The sequence below is a fragment of the Oncorhynchus nerka genome, linkage group LG25, assembly GCF_034236695.1.
Source record: "Oncorhynchus nerka isolate Pitt River linkage group LG25, Oner_Uvic_2.0, whole genome shotgun sequence".
NCBI classification, from domain to species: Eukaryota; Metazoa; Chordata; class Actinopteri; order Salmoniformes; family Salmonidae; genus Oncorhynchus; species Oncorhynchus nerka.
Window position 1 is genome coordinate 10,228,244 of NC_088420.1, and position 25,207 is coordinate 10,253,450.

The following is a 25,207-nucleotide window of genomic DNA, read 5'->3' on the forward strand; positions in this document are numbered from 1 at the left end:
GCTATTTCAGCCACACCTGTTGCTGACAGGTGTATAACATTGAGCACACAGCCATGCAATCTCCATTAACATTGGCAGTAGAATGGCCTTACTGAAGAACGCAGTCACTTTCAATGTGGCACTGTCATAGGATGCCACATTTCCAACAAGTCAATTTATCAAATTGTCTGCCCTGCTAGAGCTGTCGCGTACAACTGTACGTGCTGTTTTTGTGAAGTGGAAATGTCTTGGATCAACAACGGCTCAGCCGCAAAGTGGTAGGCCACACAAGCTCACAGAACAGTCCGCCGAGTGCTGTAGTGCGTAAAAAATAGTCAGTCCTCAGTTGCAATACTCACTACCAAGTCCCAAACTGCCTCGGGAAGCAATGTCAGCTTCAGGAATGGGTTTCCATGGCCGAGGAGCCGCACACAAGCCTAAGACCACCATGAGCAATGCCAAGCCTCGGCCGGAGAGATGTAAAGCTCGCCGCCATTCGACTCGGGAGCAGTCAAAACACGTTCTCTAGAGTGATGAATCACACCACTTTCTGGTAGTCCGACAAACTAATCTGGGTTTGGCGAATGCCAGAACACCACCTTCCCGAATGAATAATACCAACTGTAAAGTTTGGTGGAGGAATAATGATCTGCGGCTGTTTTCATGGTTCGGGCCAGGCCCTTCAATTCCAGTGAAGGGAAATCTTCATTCTACAGCGTGCAATAACATCTTAGACAATTCTGTGCTTCCAACTTGGTGGCAACAGTTTAGAGAAAGTCCTTTCCGGTTTCATCATGACAGTAACCCCGTGCACAAAGTGAGGTCCATGCAGAAATGGTTTGTCGAGATGAGTGTGGAAGAACTTGACTGGCCTGAACAGAGACCTGAACTCCACTCCATCGAACACCTTTGGGATGAACTGCAGCAACACTCCAACGTCTAGTGGAAACCTTTCCCAGAAGAGTGGAGACTGTTAAAACAAAGGGGGGAGAGCAACTCCATATTACTGCTCACGATTTTGGTACGAGATGGTCTTGGTTATGTAGTGTACATTGGAAGCAGGCATGAACACCTCTGGGCACGTTCCTATTCTGCTTTTAGTGCCAACTTTACCATATTTCGACGGAGTGCAGACCAGACATTTGTCTTATTGGCTCAATCAGGATCCTAGTTCAGAATCTAAGTCAACACACACAAATAAACCTCGCTGCGAAAGAGATTATCACACCTATATAAGCAAATATATCCTGTGTTAGTGTCAATTCAAAGTAAGATCGTACATGTGCATCATGTGTCCTTGTTAATCCTAGAGTGAAGTACATCAAGCAGAGAATGAGGTGAGATAGTTGACAGATATATACCCTGGACACAGTGTTGCGTACTTGTACGTCAACCAGCTTAAATCAATCTAAGCCGATTAGTCATTCATTGGAAGATTAAAAAAAAACTTTTTTAAATGCACTGGGCGAGACATTGACATTCTTAATAAAACAGTAATTTATTTTTTTTACTGAAAACTGAAACCGTCAGAAGAACACATTACAAGGGAATTGTTAAGATATTTTCTCCAAGGCTCAGTGATAAATCACTTTCATACAGTACACCTGGCATGTGCACAGCATCTCCTTCAAAAAAACAAAAAAAACAACTGAAGTTGAAATCTAAATTCATCCTGCTAAAGATGACCGATTGTACAATTATAAGCCACAAAGAATAAACCAGGGTCGCCAGACAACTGGCGATGGTGCAGGAGGCACAAAATACATGTAACACAGACAGGACATACCATAATATGCTCAGACAAGAATTTACCGGGTTCAAGCTGGAGTTGTGAAATGTGTACAAAGTTTCTGTTAAGTCAGAACGTTTCTTTATTGAAGTACAGATCGGTAAGCTACAATCAGAATCTAAATGTTTGCATTCATCAAATACATTAAAACGTAACAAAACTTTGTCTGCATATGAAATAAAAAAAAAAATTAAAAAACACTGTTTACATGAACAAAAAGATGGGTCAAACTTCATTTTCTGCTAATGTGAGCTTCTGACTCTCCCTTCCTCTTAATCCCTCATTCTCCCCCCCTGTCCATTACCCATCGTTCAGACTGAATAACTAACTATACGTTACAATAAGAGCGTTGGATAAAAACATGAGGTAAGAAAGTGGTTTGATTATAGATCATGCAGAACATGCTAAACAGCATCCCCAAAAAAATATTTGATGTGAAGGAGGAAGTGTAAAAAAAAAAATTAAAGTAAAAATACATAGAAGTGTGCATTCAAAAATAATAAAAAATATATAGGAATTACACAGCTTTGCGTCTTTGGTTACAAAGTAGGTTGAACAATTTCACAGCTTTTTTTGTTGTTTTTTTTACCCCCAGCCCAGAAATTAAATATGCGCAATAGAATTTTCAAAAAGGTTGGGGAAGTATGGCAATTTTCTCTACATTTTTTTTTCCCAAAAAGAAACTATAGCAAAGGAAATGAACAGTGTTCTTCATCAAAATATAACCACCGAAAATTCATTGAAGAATATATATATATATTTGAAGAACTGGTGTTCACCTGTACAAACCCTCTACGCTCTCAATACTTTACACTCTACAAAATGTACATTCAACCTGGATTTCATCTCATTTAAATGAACTGCCTTTTAGTGTTAGCGGTGGAAATAGGAAATTGCCATTTTAAAGAACCTATTGCCTGTACGGAACTACTTGTTGCATTAGACTACCAAAAATGTCTGACCGATAATCATAAACAGAAACTTTTTTTTCTTCGCTTCTTTTTTTGTTGTTTTTAAATATAAGTATTTCTGTTACATTGTTCATTTACATTATGAAAATAGCAGCCCCAAAATAAATAAATGCAAACAGTAAAACTGAACTAATGAAGGTATGTTTTTTTTTTTTTTACTTGGGTCAAAGTGTGATGGCTCTGGGAAAACTAGTCTCGCTCTTCTCACGGTGAGAGACACATTCCTCTTATGGTAGGGTGAGAATCCTCTTCCCCACCTCAGTCTCTTTGTCCCTCTCAGTCCCCCCGTTCTTTTCCACTCACCACCAACAGCCCAGTGTTGATTTTTGGGGCCCTTTGGACCACCTCCAGTTATCCAGCCACAATACAGCCCATCACCTCTCTCTCCCCTGCGTGGGGACACAGGCTGCGATGTACTCGCCCCTGGCCAGTTCCCCTTCGACTGAACACGGGACGCCCGGACAAAACAATGCTTTCACAGGATGATGGTCTAATACTGGGAAGGCCCGACGACAGCAGCAGCACACTGAAGCATGGCTCTTAACGCCACTCAAAAAGACAAGGGTGGCAAACAAAGGCCGATTTTGCTTCTCAAAAAAAACATAATCAAGTGTTGATTATGTTATGGTTGGTTAGTTGGTTGTTTGGGGACTCCTCCTCACGTATTTCGGGGAGGTGTTTTACGGAGGCAGGTGATCACGCTGAGGTGACGTTGGGCTGCTGGAGCAGGCTGAGAGCCTGGGCTGCACCCTCCAAGTGGGGTTTGGTATTGGCGGGGGGTTGCTGCTGAGGCGGGGAGGTGCTGCCGGCCGGGCTGATTTGGGTGGACGACAGCTGGGTGAGCTGATCAGTGTTGGCCAGGGACTTGAGCACAGCGTTCTCCCGCTCCAGCTGAGAGTTCCTCTCATACAGCTCCTTGATCTGCTCCTTCAGAACCTCCACCTCCTCCCTCACCGCATACATCAGGTGGCTCTTCACTAGGTCCTGAGGAGAAAGAGAGAGAGCGTTAGTACAACAACTCAGGAGCATATAACACTACAGAGACGTGAGGGGTCAGAGGGCTAGCAAGACCAATACTACCATGTCATATGATGTGAGGGGTCAGAGGGCCAGCAAGACCGATACTACCATGTCATACGATGTGAGGGGTCAGAGGGCCAGCAAGACCGATACTACCATGTCATACGATGTGAGGGGTCAGAGGGCCAGCAAGACCAATACTACCATGTCATATGATGTGAGGGGTCAGAAGGCCAGCAAGACCGATACTACCATGTCATATGATGTGAGGGGTCAGAGGGCCAGCAAGACCGATACTACCATGTCATATGATGTGAGGGGTCAGAGGGCCAGCAAGACCGATACTACCATGTCATATGATGTGAGGGGTCAGAGGGCCAGCAAGACCAATACTACCATGTCATATGATGTGAGGGGTCAGAGGGCAAGCAAGACCGATACTACCATGTCATATGATGTGAGGGGTCAGAGGGCTAGCAAGAGAGATACTACCATGTCATATGATGTGAGGGGTCAGAGGGCTAGCAAGAGAGATACTACCATGTCATATGATGTGAGGGGTCAGAGGGCCAGCAAGACCGATACTACCATGTCATATGATGTGAGGGGTCAGAGGGCTAGCAAGAGAGATACTACCATATCATGGGAGGAGTTACATCAGAGTGCTAACAAGACAGAGATACTACCATGTCATGGGAGGGGTTACATCAGAGTGCTAACAAGACAGAGATACTACCATGTCATGGGAGGGGTTACATCAGAGTGCTAACAAGACAGAGATACTACCATATCATGGGAAGGGTTACATCAGAGTGCTAACAAGACAGAGATACTACCATGTCATGGGAGGGGTTACATCAGAGTGCTAACAAGACAGAGATACTACCATGTCATGGGAGGGGTTACATCAGAGTGCTAACAAGACAGATATACTACCATGTCATGGGAGGGGTTACATCAGAGTGCTAACAAGACAGAGATACTACCATGTCATGGGAGGGGTTACATCAGAGTGCTAACAAGACAGAGATACTACCATATCATGGGAAGGGTTACATCAGAGTGCTAACAAGACAGAGATACTACCATGTCATGGGAGGGGTTACATCAGAGTGCTAACAAGACAGAGATACTACCATGTCAAGCTTTACCACTGATTTCAGGTCAAAAGGCATCGCCATCAACTGTTCAATACGTTAGTTAGTAGTGCCTAGCTAGTGGGTAGAAAAGTGCAGAACTAGAGATGCACTCACCATCGCTTGCTCGATCTTGTTATCGATGGCTACAACACTGGCTCCAGAAGAACTGTGGAGAAAGAGTCAGGGAGAAAATAATGTCAACATACCGAAGGAATGAGGAAAAAGCCCACCCCCCTTCAAATTGCTTTGAAGAGAATCATCAATCCTCTACTACACATTCCAATGTATGTTTCTGTTTCCCCATGCAGCATAATGCAAGAATTTAGGCACAATACAGTTTTTTTGTCTGCTTTTCCAGCATGTAAAAGAATGCTGCCTTGCCTCTTAATACTGTTTTTAAAAAACAGGCTATATGCAATTGGGATTTAGGCTAGTTGAACATAAAGGGGTTTAAGCAGCACAGATGTTTGAGGGGGGGAGATTTGGTTTATAGCACAGAACCCAGTGCTGGAAGGGCTATGCAAAATGATGCTCCATTGTGTGGAAAGTCATCGTTTCATGATACTGTGCACTTCCAATAGGCCCAGGGCCAAAGTGAGCCGCACGTGATGCATTTCAGCTGCACATTTACTCCAATATGATATCTAATCAAGTGTAAACATATCCTAAGGATAAGGGAATAAGTACATGTGCATAAAATTGTTATACTGTAGAATATAAAAATGCGTGGGCAACTGGTCGCTGCATTCTAGCGACAGAATAACATGCCATACAAAACAGAACTGATCCCGTTATTTGAAAACATTTACGTGTATAATGCATAGCTCACAAAAGGCGCATTTCATGTTGATGCACGTGTAAAAACTGCGCATTGGTCACAACACCGTGTGACGTGAAAAAAAACGTTTTTTAAACACCATCCTCCAAATAATTATGTCAGATGTATATAAATATCATGTTGTTTTGACATGCTTTTGTCTCGACATTGATTTGAGGATAGTATTTGTTTTCGCAATGTTTTGTCGTCTAGGCGACACACAGCATACTGTGTGCCCTTTTATGGCGGTTACCACCACTTATCCTCCCTTACTCCGTTTAGCGTATTACCCTTGTAGAAAATGCATTATACTCACGTCGTTCAGTGGCCAACTTCTCGTAGACACATTAAATAATATCACAAATCTCTATTTAACCCCCCAAAATGTTGCGTTTCTGATCCTTTTAGCAACGCCCGGTCGATGCCTGTCGTCCACTGACTACACCGCCCCATCTGAACAAAGGCGCTTTCGCGCAACACGCCGCTAGAAGGTGCACTGGCAAGACAATATATTGTGCAGGTCTGTAATTGTGTATTTTAAATATTTTACTGATCCTGCGGAATAAAATTGTATTATTCCTCCATATGCATGTGAGGTGAAACTATGCTATTCTGCTCCAAATAACAGTGAAAGTTTTAGGTTCTCTCGCTATACTTCAAAACATGAACAGGATACAGAACATTAATTTGCTGATCTATGCCCCTTTACAGTTAGGACTTCTAGCGCACCGTCGGCATAGGATAACTGTCTACATGTGATACATATGTGTGTGAGAGAGGTTGAGTGTGTCGGCATATCATAATTCAACTGTTGCCTAAAATTATGCTGGCGCGCAATTTAATTTAACAATCCGCCAAACGGTTGACAAGATCATTTTAAAATTAGGTCCTGATTACGCCATGAATGTCTTTGGCTCCTCCATTCAATGTAAACAAGTCATCGATCAATGGTCTAAGACCACAGAATCCCCACGGCTATGTAGACTACGTGACTCGCTGCAGCTCAGCAAGGCAACGAGAGGACGTGCAGAGAGGGAGCACTGTACCCCTAAGGCTATGTAGCCTACATGACCGACTGCAGCTCAACAAGACGACGAGAGCACGTGCACAGAGGGAGCACTGTACCCCTAAGGCTATGTAGCCTACATGACCGACTGCAGCTCAACGAGGTGCAGAAAGGGAGAACTGTACCCCTAAGGCTATGTAGCCTACATGACCGACTGCAGCTCAACAAGACGACGAGAGCACGTACACAGAGGGTGCACTGTACCCCTAAGGCTATACGTGCACAGAGGGAGCACTGTACCCCTAAGGCTATGTAGCCTACATGACCGACTGCAGCTCAACAAGACGACGAGAGCACGTGCACAGAGGGAGCACTGTACCCCTAAGGCTATACGTGCACAGAGGGAGCACTGTACCCCTAAGGCTATGTAGCCTACATGACCGACTGCAGCTCAACGAGACGAGGTGCAGAAAGGGAGAACTGTACCCCTAAGGCTATGTAGCCTACATGACCGACTGCAGCTCAACAAGACGACGAGAGCACGTGCAGAGGGAGCACTGTACCCCTAAGGCTATACGTGCACAGAGGGAGCACTGTATCCCTAAGGCTATGTAGCCTACATGACCGACTGCAGCTCAACAAGACGACGTGCAGAGACAATCACAACTGCCCAGTCAAAGCACCACATTGAAGCTACTAAATGCTACAAAGTAGCCAAAGCACTTAAATCACTGCGGCTCTCAAACTTCATACAATTGCTAACAACGCCGTGAAGATAAGAGATACCAACAAGCAGATACAGCAACTATTATCCAGGGTACACTCGCAACTAGGTCTTTCTAACTGACAATATATAGAGCAAGAGCACAAGCAAGTTGATTGAAAAAAAAAATCCTGCATAGATGATGCGTCTAAATACAATCGTAAAGACAGCTACACAATGATGAGGGAATAGCCTCCAAATACTCAACACTATTTACCTGCATCGTGCTCTGTAACGAACCACACGTCCTGAATTTGTGGGTGAGGATCCTGGCGAGTAGGGAAGAGTGTAGCTCATTTCGCAACGCATGATGACCAAAACTTCCCAAATTTACAACTCTCAGAAAAGAGTTGAAGAAGAGTCCACGTTCTCTCGCCGACTCGAAGGTAATACTTTCAGTGTTTTGATGGGAGTGAGTGTCTCCAGTCTTTAAAAGCCTTTTACGTCACATGGGACTTGCCTGGAAGAATGTTAGGGGAGGAGTTTGTTGCGTCTACATTCTAATTTGTCTACTCAGTGACAGGCTTATATAAATCATATTTACTTACTGCTGTTGCAAAACATAAATCTCACAATGCATGTGTTAAACCACACCTTTATCAATCAACTTAAGCTTACTCATGCTTTGCTTTATCTTGGCCAGGTCGCAGTTGTAAAATGAGAACTTGTTCTCAACTAGTTTACCTGGTTAAATAAAAGGTGAAAAAATAATAATCTCTCAAGTATGTGCATGTTTGATTTGTATCAAACCCAAATTATAGCACTTTTGAATAACTATGGTTATCAAATATCAATATGGTATTTCAGGGTGATACTATTTTCAGGTTGTGTGGGCCTGATCAAATCAAATTAAATTTATTTATATAGCCCTTCGTACATCAGCTGATATCTCAAAGTGCTGTACAGAAACCCAGCCTAAAACCCCAAACAGCAAACAATGCAGGTGTAAAAGCACGATCATTTCCTTCGCCTAAACTTGACTTAATACCCCCTAAGATCAATGTCCACGCCCCTGCGGAAATATTTATATATATATACTTATTTTTTTAAAGAAATCTAATCAATTTAAGCTAGATCTGTTTCTTTGCATTGGATTCATTTCAATCCACAGCATCCACCTATGTAACACTTCTACTTCTGAGGTGAAAGGTGACAGAGCTAGAGCGGTATCTGTCAGACCATGAGACATGACGAAAATCAGTCTTCTCACAAAATAGTCTGTAGCGTCCGAACGGTTATGACCCCAAACTTTAATGACCCCTTTACAGAAAGATGACTCTCTCGAACACGATGGCGTTCTCCGTTTCGCTCTACAACCCCCACAAGTGTCTTGGAACTTGTCTGAAGTCGGTACAGCCAATCTGCCAACTTCTGTCTGTAGCATCTGAACAGTTTGGGCTACACACTAATATGACCTCTAATGCTTTGAGTAAAGAACATGTTATTTGTAAAAACATTCAAGGTCTTGTTAATGACTACATGTTCAATTCGTATCACTTAAAAATAAAAAAAAAGTGTAATGCAGACATCACTCCGCCATTTCCTGGTTGGGTAATTGAGTAATTTGAGATGGGAGATGTGGTTGTAAACAGAGGTTCCTGTTTTCTTCCGACAAATGTGTCTCTTTTCAATGGTTTAAGCTACAAAATATTATGACATTATCACAGAGAGAGAAAACTCCCAGGAACACGTACATACAGTTAGGGTCAGAAGTTTACATACACCTTAGCCAATTACATTTAAACTCACTTTCACAATTCCTGACATTTAATCCTAGTTAAAACTCCCCGTCTTAGGTCAGTTAGGATCACCACTTTATTTTAAGAATGTGAAATGTCAGAATAATAACAGAGAGAATGATTTATTTCAGCTATTATGTCTCATCACTTTCCCAGTGGGTCAGAAGTTTACATACACTCAATTAGTATTTGGTAGCATTGTCTTTAAATTGTTTAAATTGGGTCAAACGTTTCTGGTAGCCGTCCACAAGCTCCCCACAATAAGTTGGGTGAATTTTGGCCCACTAGTCCTGACAGAGCTGGTGGTAACTGAGTCAAGTTTGTAGGCCTCCTTGCTTGCACACGCTTTTTCAGTTCTGCCCACAAATGTTCTATGTGATTGAGGTCAGGGCTTTGTGATGGCCACTCTAATACCTTGACTTTGTTGTCCTTAAGCCATTTTGACACAACTTTATAAAGTATGCTTGGGGTCATTGTCCATTTGGAAGACCCATTTGCGACCAAGCTTTACCTTCCTGACGGATGTCTTGAAATGTTGCTTCAATATATCCACATAATTTTCCTTCCTCACGAAGCCATCTATTTTGTGAAATGCACCAGTCCCTCCTGCAGCAAAGCACCCCACAACATGATGCTGCCACCCCCATGCTTCACGGTTGGGATGGTGATCTTCGGCTTACAAGCCTCCCCCTTTTCCCTCCAAACATAAAAATGGTCATTATGCCCAAACAGTTTAATTTCTCCAAAAAGCATGATCTTTGTCCCCATGTGCAGTTGCAAACCGTAGTATTTTTTATGTCGGTTTTGGAGCAGTGGCTTCTTCCTTGCTGAGCGGCCTTTCAGGTTATGTTGATATAGGACTCATATTACTGTGAATATAGATACTTTTGTACCCGTTTCCTCCAGCATCTTCACACGGTCCTTTGCTGTTGTTCTGGGATTGATTTGCACTTTTTGCACCAAAGTACATTCATCTCTAGGAGACAGAACACATATCCTTCCTGAGCAGTATGACGGCTGTGTGGTCCCATGGTGTTTACACTTGCGTACTATTGTTTGTACAGATGAACGTGGTACCTTCAGGAGTTTGGAAATTGCTCCCAAGGATGAACCAGACTTGTGGAGGTCTACAATTGTTTTTCCTGAGGTCTTGACTGATTTCTTTTGATTTTCCCATGAAGTCAAGCAAAGAGGCACTGAGTTTGAAGGTTGGCCTTAAAATACATCCACAGACTCAAATGATGTCAATTAGCCTAACAGAAGCTTCTAAAGCCATGACATCCTTTTCTGGAATTTTCCAAGCTGTTTAAAGGCACAGTCAACTTAGTGCATGTAAACTTCTGACCCACTGGAATTGAGATACAGTGAATTATAAGTTAACTAATCTGTCCGTAAACAATTTTTGGAAAAATGACTTGTGTCATGCACAAAGTAGATGTCCAAACCGACATACCAAGACTATTAGTTTGTTAACAAGAAATTTGTGAAGTGGTTGAAAAACAAGTTTTAATGACTCCAACGTAAGTGTATGTAAACTTCCAACTTCAACTGTACATTCTGCTTCCCTCTACTATGTCTGCAAGCTGTTACAACAAGACCAGGCACATATATTCATGTTATTTTCTACACAGAAGATCACACAACATTGTCTAAATGATCTTCTGAATTTCCCAATACCTTTTTATGATGCATCAGTCACTTCAAACCATCTTGAGATTGACAATATTGTCCGACTGATTTTTAAATAGACTCACAGCCCAAATTGTAAAAAAGTCAACTTTGGCCGTTAATTATATAACTTCGTTTTTTTTGTACATGGTTGGGGGTCACAGAAACATTTTGCTATCAAAATGGGGTCGCAGGACAACAAAAAAAAGTTTGGGAACCCCTGAATTAAACAAATCAAATATCCAACAACTTTCCTCATATCACCAAGGTCCTTACCCTCCAGTCTTCTGTGGCTATGTTTCAAAATGCAAACATCCAACTAATCAAAAATCAGGTATCAAAATATGGAAAAAATAGTGAAAATGTGGATCGTTTTACCTTTCCCAGTGTCTCTAGTCAACAGTGGACATCTGGGGAGCCATACACCTTGCTGTGATTACCTACTGTAAACATGTTTGGTATGCATTGGGCTTTATGTTGGCTACGCATACTACAGCTATACAGACCAGGGACTGAGAGGAATGCGATGCCAACAGGTCCATGATAACACGCGAGACAGCTAAATGAAGTGACCACATTCCACGCAGGGGCCTGAGTTCATTTAAATCTGACTGGTTGATAAACAAGGAGAGAACAGCACATTCCCCCCCCCCCTTTGAACCAACCAATTAACACATCCAGGACAAAAGGAGGAAACAGAATGCCCAACGGCTGAGTATGGAATGCGTTTATCCATAACACATGGACAGCAGTCGGCAATGTCCCAATAGGAGCTGGGGAAGGATGATGGACAGGGAGTGGTTAACAGGAGGGGAGACACGGGCAGCCAAATCTAAAGGAAAACAAGGCGGCCGGTACATTTCATTAAGGGAGGGGACCTATGGGCCGTTTATATAAAAGAGACATGGCTTGCTCAACAAGGACCTGTTCTGACCACAACAGTGCACGTGCGTGTGCCCCCCTCCGCCAGGAACACAACAGCAGACATTCCAGTCACCCCCCAGACCCCCAACACAACGCACCCACACGTGTATCACCCCCGCGACGCAAACCCAAATATCCAAGTCACCTCACTCCCGACGGGGAATCGGCAGAACCACAACACCCCACATTTGGGTCAGGGGTGCTGACGGGATACCAGGGACACAAAAACAGAGAACACATGCTTTCAGAGATGAAAAATCGAATTAGTTCTTCAACAGGGGACAGATGCACAGGCACACTTCGCCCTGTAAAACCATACAAAACACCACACCAGGCGGCGGCAGCTGAACAAATCATACTTCAACCCCTCGGCCAATGGAGGAGGAGGGGGGGGTTAAGAGATTACTGACTGACGCAGTCTCTCAAATAGCCGCCTGTCCCTTTTAATAGCTGGCACACGTGTCAGCAAATAAACACTGGTCTAAATGAAATTGTTTACGAGTTAACTTCAGTGAGTACTGTAAAGGTTGAGCAACAGAAGAGAGAAAGAATACCAACATCATTGCCATGGATGAAACAGCAATTTGCGGTTTGATAATGGTCGGCTCGACTGGCAACAAGATCTCACTTTGGTATTCAATGTTTGTCCAGTGGGATAAACATCTGTGGGTGAAGTGAAAGTAGATAAATGGTTAAAGTTGTTAAAACCGAAAATAACTTCACGGTTAAGCATTAAAAAAATAAAATGACAGTTAAGTTGCACCTAGTGGACGGTATTAAAAAAAGGCATCATCCAATGTCCTGTGGACGAGGGACAAACATTGAATACTGAAGTCTATCTGGTGTGATCGCGTTGCAACTACGGGGGGGATACAAGGCACAAGAGAGAGAATGAAGCGTGAAACCTGGGGTGTATGATAGGGAAAGGGCGATTACAACCAGTCACTTGTACGAATGCAACAAAGACGGCGCCGGAGAACAAGGCTGACGTTTTACGGCCTCCTAACCAATTGTGTTTTTGTTTTTTTCTTTGCGTTGTTTGTAACTTCTTTTGTACATAATGTTTCCGCTACCGTCTCTTATGACCAAAAATAACTTCTGGGACATCAGAACTGCGATTACTCACCATGGACTGGCGGAATCCTTTTTTTACTTTAACAAGTCTGACAAGCCCGGCCTGAATGGTATACTGCTTTCTCAGGAACAGGCCCAGATTCCCATCATTTGCGTGAATAGAAGGCGGAGAAAAAGGGGCCAGAGGGCGGGCTGCCTTCTGAAAATTCGTAGGCCATCGAATAAACCCCCAATTCCTTCTATTCTGCTAGCAAACGTGCAATTTTTGAACAATAAAATAGGTGACATACGCAGAAGATTAATCTACCAACGGGACATTCAAAACTGTAATATCTTATGCTTCACGGAGTCGTGGCTGAACGACAACATTATCAACATACAGCTGGCTGGTTACACGCTGCACCGGCAGGATAGAACAGCGGCGTCTGGTAAGACAAGGGGCGGCGGACAATGCATTTTTGTAAATAACAGCTGGTGCACTTAAGGAAGTTTCAAGGTTTTGCTCACCTGAGGTAGAATATCTCATGATAAGCTGTAGACCACAAGATCTACCAAGAGCGTTTATCTGTATTTTTCGTAGCTGTCTACATTCCACCACAGAGCGAGGTTGGCACTAAGAACTCACTGAATGAGCTGTAAACAGGAAAACGCTCATCCAGAGGCAGCGCTTCTAGTAGTCGGGGACTTTAATACAGGGAAACTTAAATCTGTCTTACCAAATTTCTATCAGCATGTTAAAATGTGCAACCAGAGGGGAAAACAACCTCTGGACCACTTACACCACACAGAGACGCAAAGTTCTCCCTCACCCTCCATTAGGGCAAATCTGACCATAATTCTATCCTTCTGATTCCTGCTTACAAGCCACAATTAAAGCAGGAAGTACCAGTGACTCGGTCAGTAAAAATGTGTTCAGATGAAGCTGATGCTAAGCTACAGGACTGTGTTGTTTGCACATACTAGAATATGTTCCAGAATTCCTCCGATGTTATTGAGGAGTACACCACATCAGTCATTGGCTTCATCAATAAGTGCGTGCTGAGTCCCATCCTGTACTCTCTGTTCACTCATGACTGCATAGCCAGGCACAACTCCAACACCATCATTAAGTCTGCTGATGACAATAGTGGTGGGCCTGATCACCGACAACAATGAGACAGCCTATAGGGAGGTCAGAAACCTGGTCGTGTGGTGCCAGGACAACAACCTCTCCCTCAACATGATCAAGAAAAAGGAGAGGATTGTGGACTACAGGAAAAAGAGGACCGAGCACACCCCCCATTCTCATCGACAGGGCTGTAGTGGAGCAGGTTGAGAACTTCAAGTTCCTTGATGTCCACATCACCAACAAACTAACATTGTCCAAGCACACCAAGACAGTTGTGAAGAGGGCACAAAACCTATTCAGAGGGTACTGCGTACCGCCCATTATATCACTGGGGTCAAGCTTCCTGCCACCCGGGACCTCTATACCAGGCGGTACCGGAGCGCCAAGTCTAGGTCCAAGAGGCTTCTAAACAGCTTCTAGCCCCAAAGCTCCTGAACATCTAATCAAATGGCCGCACCCCCCCTCCCTTTACACCACTGCTACTCTGTTTTCATCTACGCACAGTCACTAATAACTCTCCCTACATGTACATATTAGCTCAACTAACCCGTGCCTGGTTATTGACTCTTCACCGGTACACCCCTGTATATGGACTCGCAATTGTTATTTTACTGCTGCTCTTTAATTACTTGTTACTTTTTTTACTGCATTGTTGGTTAGGGGCTTGTAAGTAAGCATTTCACTGTACGGTGCATTTCACTGTACACCTGTTGTATTCGGTGCATGTGACGAATAAAATTAGATTTCATCAACTGAAACGTGTCTTCCGCATTTAAAACCAACCCCTTTGTATTAGAGAGGTGCGGGGGGGGGTTGCTTTAAAAAATATATATATATATATATATAAAAATCGACATCCATGTCTTCGGTCACCTGGGGAACAGTGGGTTAACTGCCTTCGGTTACCTGGGGAACAGTGGGTTAACTGCCTTCGGTTACCTGGGGAACAGTGGGTTAACTGCCTTCGGTTACCTGGGGAACAGTGGGTTAACTGCCTTCGGTTACCTGGGGAACAGTGGGTTAACTGCCTTCGGTTACCTGGGGAACAGTGGGTTAACTGCCTTCGGTTACCTGGGGAACAGTGGGTTAACTGCCTTCGGTTACTGGCCCAACATTCCTACCCGCTATAGCAGCCTAGTCTTTGCAAGTATGATCTGCAATGTATTTGTTATGTTTATACTCATCACACCAGTTAGCAAAAGTATAAAACATTTTATTGAGCAAAAGCAATGAAATGTGTCGTTTTACCAGGTCAGCCATAATAGTACGGGGCCACTGGCTCAAATTAGGGCCTTGAAGGGCCCATCGACAGAGTTTACAGCATATGGGGGAAACCTTATTTATACTAGGAGTTTACCGCATATGGGCCTCTACTCTTCTCAACAGCTGCACTACAGTCGCTAAACCGGAGGATGTCAGCAGAGTGAGTTAGCCATTATCCTCACTTTAACCAGATGTCGTCAGCAGAGTGAGTTATTAGCCATTATCCTCACTTTAACCAGATGTCGTCAGCAGAGTGAGTTATTAGCCATTATCCTCACTTTAACCAGATGTCGTCAGCAGAGCGAGTTATTAGCCATTATCCTCACATTAACCAGATGTCGTCAGCAGAGTGAGTTATTAGCCATTGTCCTCACCTAAATCAAAGTCAACAAAACTACTTCAGCCGACTATGAACTGTCAAACAGAACAGAAGCCTAGTTAATCAGTTATGTTAATGTTAAAAAGACCATTCATGTCTAGCCATTTGTTCACCCAAGACTAGACGACTAAAAGGGACAATGGTCCTGCATGGTAAATATAAAATCATCAAGCAAGACAAAAAAATAAATAAACCAGCTTTGCTCCTCCACTATCTTAATTGATGGTGCCAATTATGTAAGTAAACAGCCCAGTATAAACCTGCCCAGAGGGCAGTCTTCTAGGGGTATTGTGAGGGCTATTGTTTACCTCTACAAACAGAGAGAGAGCCAGGGGGGAACATTTGGAGCTTATTCAGAATGAAGAGAATTGAAGCAGAGGCATCGCAACAAAGTTTCAATGTTAATTTGTTTCCGTCTTTCATGGAAGAAGTCGGCTGAGAACAAACCCCTCTTCACATTATATGAGATAATCTTAGTAAGTAAATGTAAAAACAATACGCACCATAAAAGTATAACATATTGAAAATTAATCTTGATATGCAAGGTTTATATATATATATATATCTAAATCTGTTTTTTTGTGTGCATAAAACTTTTTTTTTTATTTTTTTAATAAGTTTCAATTTACATAATACGTACATAAACTTCTCTATTTACATAAGCAAGAGGGATGTCATGTACTGAGAGGGAGTTTGGGGGGCTTGAAGCAGCATTTACGTACGCAGCCCCATGACCTGGAAGGCGTATAAACTCACTGGCTGACGTATTTGGCTTTACCTTAGATTCTACATGGTGCTCTCCAGGGAACAAGTGCTGCTGATGGTATAAATGTTGACATTCCTGTTTGGTACGGTTTTATAATGAATAGCAACATTGACACATGGCCTTAATAGAGGTACATACAGAGACAAGTACATGCAATTTTGGCTACAGGTAAGTCTGTTCTACCCGCCAAGATGTACACTACATGACAAAAAGTATGTGGACACCTGCTCGTCGAACATCTCATTCCAAAATCATGGGCATTAATATGGAGTTGGTCCCCCCCCTTTGCTGCTATAACAGCCTCCACTCTTCTGGGAAGGCTTTCCTCTAGATGTTGGAACATTGCTGCAGGGACTTGCTTCCATTCAGCCAGTAGAGCATTAGTGAGGCCTAGCCCGAACCATGAATAACAGCCCCATACCATTATTCCTCCTCCACCACCAAACTTTACAGTTGGCACTGTGCATTCAGGCAGGGCACGTTCTCCTGGCATCTGCCAAACCCAGATTTGTTCGTCAGATTGCCAGATGGTAAAGTGTGATTCATCACGCCAGAGGATGCGTGTCCACTGCTCCAGAGTCCAATGGTGGCGAGCTTTACACCACTCCAGCCGATGCTTGGCATTGCGCATGATGATCTTCGGCTTGTGTGCGGCTGCTCGGCCACGGAAACCCATTTCACGAAGCTCCCGACTAATAGTTATTGTGCTGACATTGCTTCCAGAGGAAGTTTGGAACCCGGTAGTGACTGTAGTGACGACAGAAGATTTTAATACGTTTATGTGGCCTACCACTTCACGGCTGAGCCGTTGTTGCTCCTAGACGTTTCCACTTCACAATAACAGCACTTACAGTTGACCGGGGAAGCTTTAGCAGGGCATACATTTGACAAAAATTACTTGTTGGAAAGGTGGCATCCTATGACAGTGCCACGTTGAAAGTCACTGAGCTCTTCAGTAAAGCCATTCTACTGCCAATGTGTGTCGGCTACACTGGCTCCTGACCCTGCAGCAGTGACATCCTGGATTGGCTCTGCACAGGGGCCTGCTGAGGAGCAGGTGCATCAGGCTAGCGCTTCCCGAGCATAACGGCAGAAAAGTTGAACACAAGCTGCCAGTTCATCTCGACCTGCCTTTCTTGAGACCACATGGTGAATTCATCAAGCTCCTTTATATTCTCCCTTGCAGCCTTTTCGCTGTGTTGTTACCGCCCATATGGCATCTTTCTGGATGCTCTGCCCCCTGGAGTGAACAAGAAAGTGATTACTGTCAGCCAAATCAACAATGTAAAAAAAATGTCCATACATAAGTTAATGTAGCGTCACCAACAAAACATCAAGTAAAATAACATGTTATACTGTCCTATACCTGTAAGGGGTATTTTGCTGACCTGAGCACCTCGAGTCAAGAGAGGAGTTGGTTGGACTTGAGAGGGAAACTAGGGGCAGACTGCTCAGAGTTGGGGCTACTGACGGGACCCGAGGCTGGTGTTGCTGCATTGCTTTTCGTCAGAGTCTGTGTGGGAGAGATTGATAAGCAAAGTTACCCAACAGGATACATTCACTATGAACAGTGATTTTTGTAAGCAAGCAGCTAGCATTCCCCGATGTAAAGCTGTGGTGAAATAACTCAACGACAACTAGCTCATAGTCATTACAAGCATTTGGGTGGGAGTGATAAGCAAAGTTTACAAAAACAGGCTAGCAATGTTTTGTTAGCAGCCAGCTAGCAGACGACAACGTTAAGTAGTGATACTTTAGATTCATATAACTTAGAACTAGCTAGCCGTCTGGCTAATACATTAGGACATAGTGTCTCCGGATGACTTTTCTAAGTTAATTTTACACAAATAAAAAGTACTTGCCAAATTCCTGCTCTTCATCTGCTGCAGTTACCCTGGACTCCATAATGTGGGGCGGGATGGAGGCAGGTTGCGTGATGAGGAAATTGTCCAATTCCCTATTGAATGGACAGGCCTCTCTGCCAATACCACTCAGTCCATTCTCATCTTTGGTCCGGCGATACGCATATTTCATGTCTGGCGCTGCTTCCACAAAAGGATGGTGACCATGTTCAAGCAACGCCGCAGACGTCGAGGTAGACGTCTTTCTTTCTGTAATTAGTGCAACAACCTCGCTAGAATCCGATCGCTTGACCAAATGGAGATCAAAAGCTTGGTCTCCGCACCGGAACAAGTCATTTTGCTATGGTATTGTCGATATCAATACGGATATGTACAAACAGCAAGCATGAATGCAAAGCATAGGGGTTTCTCTGGCTGTTACGGATACAGTTATCCTGTGTGTGTATCCTGTGTGTGTTTCTTTTCTCTCCTTCTCCCCTCACAGGTGAAAATCATCACTCCCCAATCAGTCAACAATCAATCATCAATCAGAAGACACACCTCCTATTTCCTACCCTATCACAGTTCCTTCCCCATGGTTTAAAAACCCCATCATTTGTTTGCTCTGGAGCAATCTCTAGCAATCTCTAGCTCAATCTCTCTGTAAATGCCATGTCTGTAGGTCTCTGTGTTTCACTCTCGCTTTTTGTCTTAACCTCTCTTTTGTTTAAGCACCTCCATAGCACTTTGTCATCACCTGTGAGTATTGTTTTTGGTTATGGTGTTTGTTTGCTGGTGGGAAAAGGGGAAACCAAGACAAGTCGCCCATGGGCATACACTACCCGTAGGTGAACTTTGTTAAATACACTAGTTAGAACTGGGCGGACCACCCACTGTATTTTTGGTTAGTTAGTTAGCTGTTGTTAAAGTAGGCTAGTCTAGCTTAGGGGTGTTTTTGAATACTTATTGTTTCTTTTCTTGGGTCCAGCTCAGCCCCTTTTCCTGCTCCCCCCATTACCGTGGGTTTATAAATAAACCTAGAGTTTGACGGTAGATTTCTGTTGTCGTGGTTATTTCGTGCACACTTTTACTTTGTCACAATAATAATTTGCATGAGTTATGTTACGGGTCTCATTACCATCCCCCCTAGACTGTCGGGCCAAAAGGGATTCGTAACACTGGCAAATGTCAGTTCATACATTGTGCCCGGAAACGTCCTTCGACCTTAAAACCTCGTACATCACCGCTCACGTGACTACAATACACACGGGCCGATACATCTCTTCACACCGCAATGCTCGGAGTGGAGGTGAATCTCAAGCAAAGCTCGTCCGCAGCCTTCAAACGGAGGCGTAGAAGACAAGATTGCAAATTTACATTACAAGTAAAAAGGTCTAGCTGAGGGTGTTTTCTCAAAACCTCTCCCTCGCTCTCGTAGTGTGAACACCTAAGTAACGAGCCCAGTATAAACCTGCTCTATTGGGCTAATATTTAGCCAGGGGGAACATTAACATACAGGTTGTTATGTTAACAACATACAGTAGCTTGGATGAATAAGGTGCCCAGAGGAAACTGCCTGCTACTCAGGCCCAGTTGCTAATATATGCATATTATTAGTATATTTGGATAGAAAACCTTGAAGTTTCTAAAACTGTTTGAATGATGTCTGAGTATAACAGAACTCATATGGCAGGCAAAAATCTGAGAAAAAAATCCAACCAGGAAGTGGGAAATCTGAGGTTGGTTCTTTTTCCAACTCATTCCCTATTGAAGATACAGTGGGATATTGGTCATGTTGCACTTCCTAAGGCTTCCACTAGATGTCAACAGTCGTTAGAACCTAGTTTGATGCTTCTACTGTGAAGTGGGGCCGAATGAGAGGGGAATGAGTCAGAGGTCTGGCAGAATGCTTTGAGCTCGTGGCGCGCGGTCATGTGAGTTAGCTCGCGTTCCATTGCTTTTCTACAGACAAAGGAATTCTCCGGTTGGAACATTATTGAAGATTTATGTTAAAAACATCCTAAAGATTGATTCTATACTTTGTTTGACATGTTTCTACGGACTGTAACGGAACTTTTTGGACTTTGTCCGGCCTTTCGGGCCGGACTTGCATGCGCGTTTGGATTTGTTTACCAAACGCCCTAACAAAGGAAGGTATTTGGACATAAATGATGAACTTTATCGAACAAATCAAACATTTGTGGAATTCCTGGGAGTGCATTCTGACGAAGATCAAAGGTAAGTGAATATTTATAATGCTATTTCTGACTAATGTTGACTACACAACATGGCGGATATCTCTTTTGCGGTTTGTCTCTGAGCGATGTACTCAGATTATTGCATGGTGTGCTTTTTCCCGTAAAGTGTTTTTGAAATCTGACACAGCGGTTGCATTAAGGAGAAGTTTATCTAAAGTTCCATGTATAATAGTTGTATCTTTTATCAATGTTTATTATGAGTATTTCTGTGAATTGATGTGGCTCTCTGCAAAATCACCGCATGTTTTGGAACTACTGAACATAACACGCCAATGTAAAATTAGATTTTTGGACATAATAATGCACTTTATCGAACAAAACATACATGTATTGTGTAACATGAAGTCCTATGAGTGTCATCTGATGAAGATCAAAGTTTAGTGATTCATTTTATCTATATTTCTGCGACTCCTCTCATTGGCTGGAAAAATTGCTGTGTTTTTCTGTGACTTGGCGAGTTTCAGACATTTATGCACAATTTTTTTTTAAATGAAAAATAAACTTTGCGACTGAATGCTCGACTAAAAAAGATCTGTCGACCAATAGCCTGACCAAACAATCGACCAGTTGACTAAATGGGGTCATCCCTACTACAGGACGAAGCGTGCATAGTTCAATCTAGGTAATCTGTCCTTACAAACATGTGCCACAAAAAAAATATAATAATTATATGCCTACACGTTGAAGGGATGTTAAATCGGTTAGCTGCCAAAAATACATCTGACATGCTTATCGGTCTATAGGTTAATTTGCATAATTTAGTGGAATTAAATTGGCATGCGTGTATTTTCTTAAGTAGTACAGCATACAGAGCCTAATTTGAGGAGCGGCATAGTGCTGTCAGCGTGAGAGCAGCTCCTCAAAAAGCTGGTACTGGAGTGAAACAAGCGTTTGTAAGCCCAATTATTGCGCAACAAATACAACCGCGTGTTAATATTTTTTAAATTAACTGTTGAGAGCCACAATAAATTAAAAAACGCTGCTATTTTTTTTATTTCTCAATTTCAACTGGTAATTAAAGCGTGCCTCTGCTATCGATACCGGTAGGCAGGCTATCAGCTTGGCACCCACCACATCACGATGGGAGCTTGTGTTTGAAACCTGAAATTGTTTTACTTTACTTCAAATAATCAGGCATCTCTTACCTTGCTTCAATGTAGCCTATCCAAAATCCAACCCATAGAAACGTGGGGGCAATTATTTTTATAAAGACTTCCTCGTGCCGTTACCCAGCATTTCCCCCCTGTTCTAATTGGTTTTCATATGAACTTTCTTTCGTTGTCCAGAAGCCAAAGCCACAATCGTAGTCATAGCAAACCATCCTAGTTGTTGCTATTAGATACCCCCTATTTCTTAGTGGAACACCACATGGAACAGCTCTCATTAGGTGCACTATTCAGAACAGATTCCATTTTGGCAAATGTTTGAAAATGGCATTTTATTAGCCACTTCCTTATAGGAGTTCCATGTTCAATGATAGTGAAAAAGGCCTTTTGACGAAGACAGCCTTGCTATTTATTGTTTCCATTAAGCTCTCAATTAAAAAATGTTGGTTCCATGTATAGTATTTTCTCAGCTACAATTATTTGAATAATTCAAAGGCTGTTTTGTGCAACCTGGTGATGACTAAAGTCTCTTAGGATTTTTATATATTTTTTTGTAATTGTACCCCCTTTTCCTTCCTAATTTCACGACATCCAATCGGAAGTTACGATTTTGTCTCGTCGCTGCAACTCCTCAACGGGTTCGGCAGAGGCGAAGGTCGAGACATGCGTCCTCCAAAACATGACCCACCAAGCCGCGCTCTCTCTTAACACACTGCTTGCTTAATCCGGTAGCCAGCCGCACTAATGTGTTGGAGGAAACAGTTCGACTGACAACAGAGGTCAGCTTACAGGCGCCCTTGCTCGCCACAAGGAGTCACTGGAGGGCTGATGAACTAAGGAACCCACCCCCACCAACCCAGACGGCGCTTCCCTATGTGGCTACCAGCAAGCTGTGACAGCCTGGGATCGACTTGGGCAGCTCTATTAAGAATGTTCAAATCTGACTTCTCTATGTGGCCGTCTATGGAAATGGTCTTTCTGACCCGGGCGTTAGTTAAACTGCAGTACCGTGCTTCTACAAAGGAACCAACCCTGGCCCCTTCTTCCTTGGAAAGACGGCATGAATTGAGACGATAACAATTGAAGGATGTGGAATCTGGATGAACGGGTTCCTCTGAACAAGCATTTTTTTCTTCTGAGGCTGCATTGTTAGGACGTCATCTACTGTAAATGGGGAATGGTTGACACAAAGAAACAGAAGAGCCTCAACCGCCCAACGCCTGTACATCAGATCACTGGCCCATGCTATTTTCCAGTGCAAAATCAGTCATGAGCATTGTCCCTCCCAAGGCTATTCTGTAAACAGGCCTCAAAACGTCTTCAGGATCAGTGGGTCCCCTCCCTGTGGGACGGTGAGCTAACGTAAGATAATGCGATTAGCAAGAGGTTGTAAGTAACAAGAACATTTCCCAGGACATAGACATATCTATTGGCAGAAAGCTTAAATTCTTGTTAATCTAACTGCACTGTCTAATTTACAGTAACTATTACAGTGAAATAATACCATGCTATTGTTTGAGAGTGCACAGTTTTGAACATGAAAAGTTATTAATAAACAAATTAGGCACATTTGGGTAGTCTTAATACATTTAACAGAGATGCAATGGTTCATTGGATCAATCTAAAACTTTGCACATACACTGCCCTCTAGTGGCCAAAATCTTAATTGCAGCTGGGCCGGAATACTACATGGCCTTTCTCTTTCATTTCAAAGAAAGAAAGGTTTTTCTTTTACCAAATCTATTGTGTTACATTCTCCTACATTCCTTTCACATTTCCACAAACTTCAAAGTGTTTCCTTTCAAATGGTACCAAGAATATGCATATGCTCGAGTTACAAGCAGTTAGATTTGGTTATGTCCTTTTAGGCAAAAATGGGGAAAAAGCATCCGATCCTGAAGAGGTTTTAATAGAAACCCGATGCCGGCCAGCTCGTTCGCTGTCCTGTTGCATAATCCTCGGCCGAGTACACACACAGCTGCTCTGTCTGCACATGTTCCTTGCATGCTGCGCTGAGAGCTTATAAGTTGTCTTCCTTGAGACACACTGGGGGTCCTGGTAGGCAGGCTGGAATGAGAGATTGTGTGTGTGTGTGTGTGTGTGTGTGGAAAGGTATACATAACTGTAGATGTTTTGGATCTGAGTGACGAGAGTTTGCACACACACACACACACACACATACATACACGTTAGACCCTACTGAAGTCTGACGGAGCTATATTATTGTAAATAAGAATGTTCTTAACCGACTTGCCTAGTTAAATGAAGGTTGAATAAATCAAAAACAAAATTAGGCTAAAATGTTCCACTAAAGTAACTTTCATCTAGGATGCTCGTTAAATGGAGGAGAATCCAGGCTTGCCAAGGACCGAGTGTTCACCCCCTGGAACTAATGGGCACATGAGACGGTAAAGAGGCCAGGTCTGTAAAATCAAAACAACTTGATTTGTGTGATTTCACCATCAAACTCCATGTGACAGAGTAAGTAGTGGTGCCAGGTCAGTAGTTAAGAGGAGTAACATAGCGCCTGGCCCCTAAAGATCCTCTGTATTCATTAGATCATTATCACAGAATCAGCACCTCAATTAGGGGCTTCCCCTCTGGTATGGAGGTGCCACGGCTCCCCTTTCAACACGGAGACCAGGGGTTAGGCCCTAATCTACATCTCGTCTGCTAGTAGTGCTACTTACGCCGTTTATGTGATGTTAATTATTTTTTACCTTGATTAAACTAGACAAGTCAGTTAAAAACAAATTATTATTTTCAATGACGGCCTAGGAACAGTGGGTTAACTGCCTTGATCAGGGGCAGAACGACAGATTTGTACCTTGTCAGCTCGGGGATTCGAACTTGCAACCTTTTGGTTACTAGCACAACGCTCTAACCACTAGGCAAACCCTGCCGTCCCGTGTTGTTTCTTGCTGTGATGCGAGACCTTTTGTAAGTAAGAATTTGTTCTTAACTGACTTCATAGTTAAGGTCAAATCAAATTTAAAAAAAATACTTCTTGCCCTTATGATGTGACTGCTGACAACTGGGGGATTCTCCATATCTCAGAGCCCCCTCGATTGGCCACAACAGGGTGTCAAGAAAAGGGCAGCAGTCACGTTGGAGACGTTTGCCAAGATTAACATTCTCACTCAGCTGGCAAGGAGGAGGCATATTCTAGGAACAGTGTCTCGTCTTACACATATATATATATACGTAAGACGAGACACACATAATATATATATATATATATATTTATTATCCCCTTTGGCCATGATGGCCAGCCTCCTTTCCTCCCCAAGTCGTAAAGCAAAAAAATCAGAGTGCCAGGCTTGTGTCACGTCCATCAGGCCTCGCAGACCAGGCACCATGTAATCCCCTCAAAATGACACTTTCATGTGCTCCTTAATAAGATGCTTAGAAAAGGACAGTTAAATTAATCGTAGCTCGGGAGGCCTCCCTGTAGGAGAGTGGCCAGTGGGGGCCCGGGGGGGGGGGTAATAGGTCCATCTTCTATTTTACTCCAGAAGTAGTAAGGAGGGGGGGTAATAGGTCCATCTTCTATTTTACTCCAGAAGTAGTAAGGGGGGGGGGTAATAGGTCCATCTT

General features: G+C 43.2%; 1 protein-coding gene across 1 annotated transcript in view; it reads right to left on the reverse strand.

The window, feature by feature from the left end:
- Positions 1–1,452: 1,452 nt before the first annotated feature.
- LOC115116878 (TSC22 domain family protein 2-like) overlaps positions 1,453–25,207 on the reverse strand; it is a 46,946-nt gene continuing 23,191 nt past the window's right edge. Inside the window, exons 2-3 of the mRNA XM_029645345.2 lie at positions 5,013–5,064; positions 1,453–3,723 (exon numbers count right to left, since the gene is read on the reverse strand). Of these exons, the coding sequence (XP_029501205.1) occupies positions 3,436–3,723; positions 5,013–5,064 (340 nt within the window). The 3' untranslated portion in view covers positions 1,453–3,435. The remainder of the gene's footprint in view (positions 3,724–5,012; positions 5,065–25,207) is intronic.